Below are 12,122 nucleotides of genomic sequence, written 5' to 3'. Positions count from 1 at the left end.
ATATAAGTAAAGTTTTAATAGTTAGTTGGGGAGAATGTTGGGAATAAGTTAGATGGATTATCAATATCATAGAATAGACTAGTTTGATAAAGTTTAGTATAGTTTTGTCTATCAAGGTTCTAAAATGATTCATGAACTTGATAAACCAATTAAAAAAATAGAGTAAAGACCCAATGACTTGAGACTGCTTTTTTATTACAAATGCATCAGTTACTACAGAAAGGTCAAAATTACAAGTTTTGAAGTAAGTTACCAAACATACCTGAAACTTCTCAAACTGCTCGCGTTCAGCATCCAAGCTGTTCTTCTTCAACTGAAGGACTCGAGGCAAGGATAATGACGCCATAGAGTACACACATGCAAAACACACCTACGAAAAATAGCAACTGGCGGTGGTACTTAGACCAAACACGACACGATTTAATTTTTTAAATGAGGGCGAACTAGGTTTCCCTCAATCACTGCTTCTACACAATTCAGCACTTTAGCTTAAATATTAACTGATTTTTACAAATAAATTTAACCTTTCAAATTGTTATTTATCCTTAAAAATAACGTAAATAAAATAGTTACGAATTTATCAACATACAACACGTCTGCCGTCCGCCCACAAAAAATGAATGAATTTATGAAATATGAATGAAATTCACAACGTACGAATGAACAAGCTGTCAAGTTGACGTAATAGTTGAGTTTACAGAGATAGAAACAGACCAAAAAAGTATTACTGTTGCCATTCTTACATGGATCAAAAGGGGTAATATATTAGGGTATTAATACAGGCTCTATTACTGAGTGATTAATTAATGGTGAAATCAGATGCATATTTTTATTTTTAAACCATTTCGTCAATAATGCGTATATTGACAGATCGAGGTTAAATGTTGACAAATTATGATGTCAAATAAACTAATTGGATATATTTGAATAAATGTTAAAAATACTAACAATCGTATTAATCATTGTATTATTAAATTGAAATATAATTTTCCGTCTTCATACTAAAACATTTGTGGGTAAAAATTGTAATTACTTAGCCACCCCAAAATTGACTGACTGATTCGGTTGTCACAAATGTCAATTTTGTTGTTACTTTGATAGTCCGTGCCGCTGGTTTTTTTTCATACACTATTTAGCGCGTGGATAACGTTGACCACATTTTAAAGTTAAAATAATATTTTTACATATTAAAGTAACCTAGTGAACAAAGAAAATGGAGTTTCTCGAATACAACGATGTCCAGGCGGAGATCAAGGGCGCAATGGTAAGATTTGTAAAACAATTTATGTTTTCTTGTACTCTGCTATTGTTAATTGTAATTATATGATATTTGAAGGTTCCTGGAAGACTAAAAATGACAGACCAGAATATAGTGTTCAAGAATAGTAAGACCGGCAAGGTAGAACAGATCCCAGCTAATGAGATAGAACTAGTGAACTTCCAAAAGTTCATTGGATCGTGGGGCTTGAGAGTGTTCCTGAAGAACGGCACTCTACACAGATATGGTGGATTCAAAGAAGGGGTGAGTACCCTGTATAAACTTAACAACAAGGAAATCTATAATTCCTACTGAAATTATACATAATTTGTTTAGTCTTGTTCCTAAACCACATCACTCTAATTCCAATAGGAGAACACAAATTGCGCATTAATTAACAGCACACATTAGTTCCAAAGTTACCTATCTAAGATTATGTGTAGATAGTTTTGTAGAACTACCTATAACTATTACTCAATCCTCATTTTTGCTAGAGTTTTAATGATATCCTATTCATTACCCACCATTTTCATTACAGGAACAAGAGAAGGTGGCAAAGTTCTTCAAGGCTAACTACAATAAAGATATGTTGGAGAAGGAGCTCTCCCTAAAAGGCTGGAACTGGGGAACTGCTAAATTCAACGGAGCTGTACTAAGCTTCAATGTAGGATCAAACACGGCATTCGAGATCCCGCTACATTATGTCTCTCAATGTAACACTGGCAAGAATGAAGTCACACTTGAATTCCACCAGGTAAATGTTTGTCATGGATTCACATATAAATCAGTCATGACAATCTGACATGTTTTAACAAGTCTGAATAACCAGATGAAAATATACTATACACTATACTATACTATACTTTGTCATTTTAGACCGTAATCAGTATTATTTAGATTTTTTGTATAAAATAGCTGAGAAGCAGAAATAGCTTAGATGATTTCTCATCAAAACCTTTATTTTCTAACCTTTATTCAAGTTTTATTCAGATTGTTACTAGTTGAAACGGTGTCACATTTTCAAAAAATTATTACATAATATTGTGCAATGTTGTTGTGCAAACTAATGTTGTCGGACATAGACAAGAAGCCTACCATAGACATTGTTTTGTTTTTGCTACATAATTAGGTGCCTAACCCTATTACATATTATTTTATCAATACTGGATTAGGGTGGCTACAGCAATAAATTATACAATCACTGTCTCTCTGTTACTCACTTTCAGAATGTTGTAGTTTCAATTAGAAAAATAAAAAAAATAAACCCTTTGTTGCATTCCTGTACACATAGATGTTACATAGTAGACAAGTTTCAACATGAAATCCAGTGAGACCATGGTAACACATTATATGAAAATGACACATTTTTGAAGCTTCTAATACCATCTCAAAAGTTAGGACAATATCTATGTTGAGAAACAGAACAGCTAGTTATGCAACATTCTATTACTAAATATATGCTATGCATGTACAAAATATGCAATCAATTCAAAATAAAAAGGTTGCCAGCTCATATAAATACAACTAATTTATTTAATCCCTATCATAATGTTTTATCAACAGAATGACGACACTCCAGTGTCTCTAATGGAGATGCGCTTCCACATCCCGACCAGCGAGCTGGCAGGAGATATGGATGCTGTGGAGGCGTTCCACCAGCAGGTGATGAACAAAGCCAGTGTCATCTCCGTCTCCGGTGATGCCATCGCCATCTTCAGGGAACTACAGTGTCTTACACCTCGGTACGCGATCTTATATATGTTATTATCTATATTTCTTCAAATCGGACTCAAACTGACCATATAAAGTAACCGTCACGAGAAGCTATAAATTATGTAAACAAACATCTTTTACTAAGTAAACATTTTATACTGCGAGATAATAATAACTTGAACATATTCAATCGACATGAAATATAGACGGGTTATATGAAAGTAACAACCTATTTAATTTAGTCAAATTATATTTTAACGACGCAAAGCGCTATCGTTTGTGTTTCTTGGTACCGGAACGCGTCCGTCACAGGGATTGTAAACTATCGGGACGTCATTTTGAAATAAACAGTCATTCGAGTTTCGAATGCTTACGAGTTTGTTTCATTGCTTTGCATATATCGCGGATCTGGTTGTTATTGTTAATTTTGTTATTGTTTCGTTATCACTTTTTACTTTTACGTTGTGAACTCCTGAACACTTGTTTACAAAATTTATAGCTTCTCGTGACGGGGACTTTAGTCATTGTGAGCCTTTAGGCCTATGTCAAGTTTTACGGAAATTCTTTCGCAATTTTAATACAAATGAGCAAAAGCAAGCTATAGTCTTTACACAGACTATCACTGACAGAAAATCGATCAATTTCTGATTCTTAAAAATTATTTGCCACAAAATAATGACAGATTTATTTCTTTCTTTCGATCTTTAACTTTCACTAACAATACTGTATCCATTATCAAAGTATTCTTATGAAAACGTAAACTATTATTTCTATTCTAACACCTATATCTTTGTTACAGTGGTCGTTACGACATCAAGGTGTTCCAGACATTCTTCCAGCTCCACGGTAAGACCTTCGACTACAAGATCCCGATGTCGACGGTGTTGCGTCTATTCCTACTGCCGCACAAGGATACGCGACAGATGTTCTTTGTGGTGTCCCTCGACCCGCCCATCAAACAAGGTCAAACTAGGTACCATTACTTGGTACTGCTTTTTGGTATTGAAGAGGAAACTAGCTTAGAGCTGCCGTTTACTGAGTAAGTAGTGCTTCATTTTACTGTATTTAATACTGTTATGTTACTTAAGACTATTCATATTCATTTATTTGCTTTCACAATTTATGTACATGGATGTTCTTAAAGGTAAAAGTAACAATTCATACATTTTTCATCAATTATGTTACCATATAAGATTTAACCACCTTCGACTATATGATTACTATATAGACTATATAGCTATCATATGAAGATTTCTAGCTATTTCTGAATATCTCATTAACTTATCCTCGTTTGTGTTTCAGGGAGGAGTTGAACGAAAAATATGAAGGAAAGATAAGCAAAGAACTATCGGGTCCAACTTACGAAGTGCTCGCGAAAATAATGAAAGTCATCATCAACAGACGAGTGACTGGTCCTGGAGACTTTTTGGGGTAATTAAATACAATGTTGACTACTGCTATCGTAACTCTGAACACTTTACGTCATTGAATTATAGACTATTTACTGAACTTCAAACTAAACATTACCTACTAAATTGGCGATTCGGTCATATGTATTCTTTGTGAATCACAGATTAAACCTCAAATTATTAAAGATAGTATAATAATAATTGAATAAATATGTTTGGTTCCAGTCACCACAAGACGCCGGCGATTGCGTGCTCATACAAGGCGGCGGCCGGCTACCTATACCCGTTGGAGAAAGGATTCATCTACGTACACAAACCTCCTGTACACATTCGCTTCGAGGAAATTGCTTCTGTCAACTTCGCGAGAGGAGGTGCTTCCTCTACCAAGTAAGTAGTTACTGTATGGTAACAACCCTGTAGTTGAATCATCATCATTATCGGGCTGTAACTATGCTACTACAGAAAAAATAACCTCTTCTCACAAACAGAAGAAATATCAAATAAATGGTCCCAAATATAGAATTGAACATAAGATATCAAATGCTTCGTTCGAATCTTTAAGTTTTTCTTATTTATTGATATTTTGCTTGTCACGACATAGTACCACTAGTAGTCTATTCGAAAATCCAAGAACTTATGGTGGTGCATATACTTAAATGATTTAATGGTGGTGCATGGACACCACCAATATAGGTGCATAATTATAAAACATCGAAATCCGTCACTCAGTTAAGTTTTGGTCCCAAAAATGTAAATTCATATGGAGAAGAATGAGCAAGACACTTCATTGTTACTCATTAAAAAATGTATCTTATTAATTGTGTTCAGATCGTTCGATTTCGAAATCGAGTTGAAACAAGGCAGCATACACACGTTCAGCAGCATCGAGAAGGGAGAGTATGACAAACTCTTTGATTACATCACCTCCAAGAAACTACATGTCAAGAATACTGGCAAGAATGTAAGTATTTACGACTATTTATTATTATATTTCTTGATTGTCCTTCTGTACTAATGATATAAGTTTTTAAACTGACATGGTCACTAACACTAGAATTAGAAATTCAAAAATCATTCAGGAATCATTAAAATTGAAAAACATGGTAAATATCACGTTTTAAGTTCCAATTCTTGTACTAATGATATTGATGTTTAATCAAAATTATTATCTATTTTGGTAAGTTATTTCTATGTAATATCGTAAACCTTCTAATTATTTTATTAAGAACAAATAGGTTACGGCTTGCGGTCTATTACATCAAGTACTTATTTACAAGATCCGTTCTAAACAAAACATTTTTGAATAAGCAAAACATCTAGAATAATAAATAAAATTGAGCTGTCTGATTGTAATATTTAAATAACCGCGGGCATCAACTAGTTATTAAATAAAATTGTACAGTTTTTATAAATTATACTTGAATGATTTTCCCTAGTAGTAATAAAATAGCCCATAGTTACAAAATAACTTAATTACCGAAATCCTTTATCTCAACTATAACAAAGACGCCTAGACGCAAACTTTAAAGACGTAATTTATTCATACATATTCTAACACCAATAAATTCATAAATACTTAAAACAAAACCCTATTTATTACAGGATAAAGCTCTATACGACGATGACTTTGGCGACTCGGACACGGAGAAAGAACCTGACGCGTACCTGGAGCGCGTTAAGGCAGAGGCTAAAGAACGGGACTCTGGGGACTCGGACTCTGATGAAAGCACTGATGAAGACTTTAACCCTGATAAGGCCAAGGAGAGCGATGTCGCTGAGGAGTTAGTACTTTTCTTTATTTCTTTTTTTACATGGGCGTTACTAATGTTAGCAGAGGATTTGCTTTTAACAGTTTTCTATTGGCAGTTAAAGACTTAAAATACATTAAGTTTTTCTCCTGTGTGCTGCGTCTGTGCGACTCTTTACACAGCAGTTGCTACGACAACCTATTTCTTATTATGATTTTTATTTTTTCTAGAAGAGTATTTTGGTGTCTTCAAGTCCTGGGTTAATAGGTATACTTATAGACAAATATGGTTCATAATTTGCTGCACGAAGGCAAGGATTAGCAAAAATCGATTTAAATATGATTTGAAGATAATTCTCCTTGCTCATGTCGTGTTGTTTTATTCCAATCGCATCATGTTATGCACAAACACTCATACATTCGGTTGATATCGCTAGTAATAAATGATCATGCTAGCAATACCTATTAAATGAAATATGACTCAAATATGTATGTAAGTCGCGCCATTTTTTTGCATTATCCTTTCACCTAAAATAATAAATCTATTAATTAATATTCAGATACGACACCAATCCATCATCGTCCGAGGATTCAGATGCATCAGGTGGCGGTTCGGATGATGAGGGCAAGAAGGAAAAGAAAAAAGAGAAGAAGCCCAAGAAAGCTATTACTATTGTAAGTAGATTGTGCTATTCCTACTTATCCTACTATTCATATAATTAATGCGACAGTTTTTGAAGATGTATATACAGATCGACGTATGTTTTGTAATTCTTACTCTTTCGCATTTGCGATTTCGATAAAATTTGTTACTAAATTCTGTCTGTCTGAAATAACAATTGTAGTTTAATACTGGGAATGCAGGTGAAGCCGCTGGCAGAAGCTAATTTTACGTAATATTGTCATATTTGTCTCGCCAATTGACACGATTTGTTTGATACCATACCTCTTTCATTTCATCTATTTTCATCTCTTTCATATCTATACTAATATTATAAAGCTGAAGAGTTTGATTGTTTGTTTGTTTGTTTGTTTGAGTGAACGCGCTAATCTCCGGAGCTACTGGTCCGAATTGAATAATTATTATGTGCATCACGCTATGGCCAAAGGAGCAGAGCAGAGCGGGTGAAACCGTGCTGGAAGTAGCTAGTTAATAATAAGTGCCTTATCAAAAGCTTTATTGTTATTATATTTTAATCCTTATTGAAGGATGTTTAAGGCTTTTTATCAAGCAAGACAATGCCAGTCTCATTGGACGCCAAACAGACACAGCAAACGATAATTTTAACTTTATTAATTGTAAATTACAGTCAGAAGCGCCGCGCAAACGTAAAGAAAAGTCAAAGAAACGCGAGAAGGACGTGAACGCACCGAAGCGGCCGGCCACTGCGTTCATGTTGTGGCTGAATGAGAACCGCAAGAGCATCGTGGAACAGAACCCTGGCATCAAGGTCACGGAGATCGCCAAGAAGGGAGGAGAGCTCTGGAGAGATCTCAAGGACAAATCTGTATGTTATTTCATTATATTTATCACATTTTAGATATGTTCTTTCCAATTTTTATGTTTTTTTTTGTCTTTTTCGCCAAAGAAGTCAAATTATAGTCATGACTTTAGTGTTGGATGATGCAAATTATCTTTTTAAAACAACCAAAGAACCATTTGTACATGTTGATTAAAACCTAAAATAACTCAATATAAAATCTTATTTCTTTGCACAGGAATGGGAAGAGAAAGCAAGCAAAGCGAAAGAAGAATACAATATAGCTATGAAGAAATACAAGGACAGTGGCGCTGCTGACGAGTTTAAGCAGAAGAAGAAACAAGCGGAGAAGGAACGTAAGGCAGCAGAGAAGAAATCCAAAGCCCCGGCAAGTAAGAAAGCAAAGACCACAAGTAATGCAGGAGCTGGCTCCGGAGGAAAGTTCACCAGCAAGGAGTATATTGAAGATGATGATAGCTCTTCTGACTCAGATAAGGAAAAGGACAAGAAGAAGAAGGATACAAAGGATGTAAGTTAAATTTTCATACTTATCGCCGTACTCTGAGTCATTTAATGACTACTCACTCCACCTTTGGCGGGGCCCCGCACTTGTTTTGGGAACAAAATTGTTACTAAACGAATAATTGTGCAGGAATAATTTGTGATTCGTGTGCTATCTACAGTTTCTGTACCTAAACTTTGAGTAGGTCCCAGTATTTGTAGGATTATTATTTGCTAGCAAAAATTAGCCTATGTTGTCACCTCCCATGAAATGTTACACTTCTAATTTTATTGTGATATCTTGATATAAAACCCCCTTATAAATTGGTATATTACATTGTAATTAAATTAACACCAGATTCTTGTAGTCTAATGTTGATATTCGTATCTACAATGTCAAATGATTATTTTAGCAAGTAGAAACACGAAAATAAGCTAAAAGTGACAATTCATGGCGGATGATTCCCCAGGGGAATCATCAAACTTTCTGGCGCTTGGTGCCTCAGAGGCATCACAGAATTTTTGTTTGACGCCAGGCACTAAAGATTGCTAAAAAGACTTCCGCACGGAATCGGTTAATACTAACCTTAGGTTTACTATTGATAGAATCTATTTTGCTTTAATTCAAACTTTGTCCGATTGTAACGCATATTATGCATTATCTTTAAGTTATTGCGTGACCAAGGGCAAACTGATTCATCATCACTACATAGTATAAAACAAAGTCTCTTATCGGTGTCTGCCCCTATGTGCGTTTAAATCATTAAAACTACTCAACAGATTTTGACGCGGTTTTTTTTATAAATAGTGTTAGTCCAGAGAATGTTTTCAGTATATAATTTGTTATGATTTTGACGACGCGGGAAAAGCCGGCATTGACGGAAAGCCAATTCGAATCAAATAGGAACATCATCATATTTATGTTCATTGCATATTTAAAACAACAAATAAATACAAAATTCTTGAAAAATATAACGGTCAGTAACAAAATACAAGTAGCACGTTGTGTAATAAAACGTGTATTCATTCACACAGCACGTGGTGCCGTGGTCACGCGCAAGTGATTCTAATAGTACGAGTATGAGTAGATTTTATCAAGTGCATACATAACTGACTCGTTATGTCTTACATTCAAACTCAGTCTGAGCTTTATTTACCCAGTACATTTAATGTTTATGCTCATTTATTTTACTCGTTAGTAATTTGTAGCTAGATAATAAACGTTTCAATGTAATGACTATTTAAGCACATTTGGTGGCAGATTTTCTTAGTTGATTTTTAACAATTATGACGAATTTCAGATTTAAAAGAATAGCCCAATTCACCTTTACTAGAAATGTTGAAGAGTACTATGAATGTATTAAAACGTCATCATTTTCATTGAATAAAACTAATACATAATAATTCTAATAATTATATATAATATTAATAATTCAGATAATTTTAAGAGTTTCTTTATGATTTATGAGAGATTTATAATATACCGAAACGTTTTTAAATAGAAATGTCGTTTTATATTAGCAAACTTGGGTGCCAGGTAGTTCTATGATACAAAAGATCTTTAAATGCTTTTTTTTATTTCTACAATGCAATGCAATGCTTATAATTTTTCGAAGGTGTGCAAAATGCTAAACGAAATATAAATATGTATTAAAATATGGACTTGTATTATAATTTAACCACTAAAGACATAACCTCGACATAGCATCCTATTGTATACCGGCTTCTGTTCAACGAATGCACCCACGTGCTATTTCAAAATGTTCTTCATATGGGATAATTTTGAAAGAAAAAAGTAAGAATAAGAACGTAATATCAGAAAGAAAAGTAGGAAGCCTTATGTGTTATTACAAACTACAATCTATTCAGCTTTTCGGTCATTATAGATTATTGATAGTCAACCGCACATCGTTGTCTTAATATCTATTTAATTATGTAAGATGATTAAATGTTCGTTACAAACGATCTAACGTTTTAATTTCTTCTAGACTAAGGAATCCAAGAAGGAGAAAGCAAAGAGTTCATCATCAGAAGCAGAAGCATCTTCAGGAGGGTCTGGAGACGAAAGCGGAAGCGGCAGTGACTGAACCCATAGTGTACTTAAACAATAAAACTAACCTTTAAAATAAAACCTCGGTTTTTGTAGTAAATCTCATCCTTGGTACAAAAGCATGAACACGCACTGAAATTGCATGTCTTCAGAAATCGGGGATACTTAAGAACTGATTAATAAACATTTTAGTTATTTCGAATCATTGTATGTGATGTGAACGTTATTCTTATACAATGAATAATCATGTTGTATGTGTTTCTTAACGCCATACTCAGAGTCATTTAGTGGTTGTTTAACCTAGTCTTTATTAATTGTTTTCGGAACTAAAATGTTACTAAAGAATAGTTTAAGTCATCATTAAAAGTCTCTGAGTATGATAGTTATTAATCTGGCCAAATCTAATATTGTAACTGTTACTACTAAAGCTGTATGCACAGCTCAGATTCCGAAGAAATTCCCGCCATTTCATTAAATCACTTCTATCTTAGAAAACTTAGTATTTTATGTATGTGATATTGTTGTATTATTACCATTCAGTTAATGTGTGTTGATGATTCATAATAGTTGTCTTAATTGTATTAAAACTTAGTTATAAATAAACATTACTGAGTAAATGTTAGGTTATGTTTCTATCTCTATTTTACACTTGTGAAACACAATTGTGTGACAGTAATAGCGATAGGGCTAAGCCAGAGCCTTTTTATCTGACTCCCATGTAAATATATTAAGTAAGATCAGTTGTGATTGTCCTAAAATTCGTATTGCATGGTATGTGAACGATTAGCCCCAGATTAGATGTAATGTTAGTGTGTTAATTGTTATTATAAGACTATATTTTCCTTTGTTGTTTTCTTTTTGTTGTATAAGTAAGAACAATTTACTTAAAACTTGACTGATGACTTGACTAAAACCATGATTAACCATTTTATTTTGAGATAAGTAGTAAGGATTATTATTGGTTTGAAGATCAAACAAAAATAATACTCAAGCCATGGCATTTAATAATAAATATTGTAAGTAAAAAAATGCGTTACACAAAAGATATGGTAAAACAATAATAATTGCACCCAGAGCAGTACAAAAGTGTAACCGTTACTTTAACTACAAAGGTGCATCGGGTCTCGGTGGCGTCGCTTCCCCTAGGCGCGCCGTAGAAAAAGTAATAAAACGCGCTTACACTGAACTAAAAGTATGGGGTTTGTGCCGCAACGAGAAACCGTCCCGATGTCGCCCCTTTTTTACAGGGAAGGGTCCTAGAGCTATTGTGTTGTCCGGTTGATTCCCAAGAAGAGCAATAAGCGGGCTTTGCGGTAGGTTTGGCAAAAAAGAAAGTAAAAACTGATGAGCCTGTCCCTTCGGCAAATAGCAGACGTTCTTCTGATTTATAATATTTTAGTAACAAAAAAAGACTGGCGGATTTGGCGCGCAAAATGTAATATAAGGTTACATATATGTACCAAAGTATAAGTAGCCTATTTACTTCTTGGTATGAATTTAATGTTACTGTAACTAAGTACATATACTTCTACGTAAGTACATAAACCAGTTAAGGAAAATGCTAACAAACTACATATAAATAAGTGAAGCTATAAATGAGTAGGTAACCAATTATATTATTCATTTATGATGCAAAATGTAATATCTATATATAGGCAAGCCATCAACTTTGTCAGAAACGTGGCTAAATACTTTTAAATCAAAATTCTCTTACATTGGTGTTGTAACTAGCATTACAAACAGCTTATCACGTTGAAATAAGAAACTTATCATGTAATATAACAGGTCAACCTTACTTCAGTTGGCGCTCGTTTAATCGGTCAGCACAATGATAACTTGATATCAACACGTGTCTGCGCTTTTTATGCATTCTTGCACTACAGTGCTACATCCTATTCAAATATTCATGGATAACATTCGTATAACCTAAATAGCCAAGCAATAAAACTGAAATCAATTGGTT

General features: G+C 34.0%; 2 protein-coding genes across 7 annotated transcripts in view; one reads left to right on the top strand and one right to left on the bottom strand.

Moving 5' to 3' along the window:
• LOC118281794 (huntingtin-interacting protein 1) overlaps nucleotides 1-638 on the bottom strand; it is a 39,404-nt gene extending 38,766 nt beyond the window's left edge. For 3 of the 6 annotated variants that reach the window (XM_050701876.1, XM_050701870.1, XM_050701898.1), the window contains exon 1: nucleotides 263-638. Coding sequence is in view for 5 of the 6 variants with exons in the window: in XM_050701870.1 (XP_050557827.1) it covers nucleotides 263-346 (84 nt within the window). In the remaining variant the exon portion in view is untranslated. The remainder of the gene's footprint in view (nucleotides 1-262) is intronic. The other 3 variants (XM_050701917.1, XM_050701927.1, XM_050701911.1) reach the window with 2 other exon arrangements.
• A 438-nt stretch (nucleotides 639-1,076) lies between these two features.
• LOC118281790 (FACT complex subunit Ssrp1) lies at nucleotides 1,077-11,001 on the top strand. Its single transcript, XM_050701932.1, has 13 exons — nucleotides 1,077-1,264; nucleotides 1,337-1,522; nucleotides 1,797-2,012; nucleotides 2,822-3,000; nucleotides 3,771-4,010; nucleotides 4,274-4,402; nucleotides 4,606-4,767; nucleotides 5,209-5,341; nucleotides 5,983-6,161; nucleotides 6,688-6,802; nucleotides 7,438-7,635; nucleotides 7,847-8,137; nucleotides 10,098-11,001. The coding sequence occupies exons 1-13, from the start codon at nucleotides 1,214-1,216 to the stop codon at nucleotides 10,194-10,196; spliced, it is 2,178 nt and encodes a 725-aa protein (XP_050557889.1). The 5' UTR covers nucleotides 1,077-1,213; the 3' UTR covers nucleotides 10,197-11,001.
• Nucleotides 11,002-12,122: the final 1,121 nt, after the last annotated feature.

The sequence above is a fragment of the Spodoptera frugiperda genome, chromosome 2 (assembly GCF_023101765.2).
Source record: "Spodoptera frugiperda isolate SF20-4 chromosome 2, AGI-APGP_CSIRO_Sfru_2.0, whole genome shotgun sequence".
NCBI lineage: Eukaryota > Metazoa > Arthropoda > Insecta > Lepidoptera > Noctuidae > Spodoptera > Spodoptera frugiperda.
The sequence above is the reverse complement of the archived record's forward strand: the minus strand, read 5'-3'. Positions and strand labels throughout refer to the sequence as shown.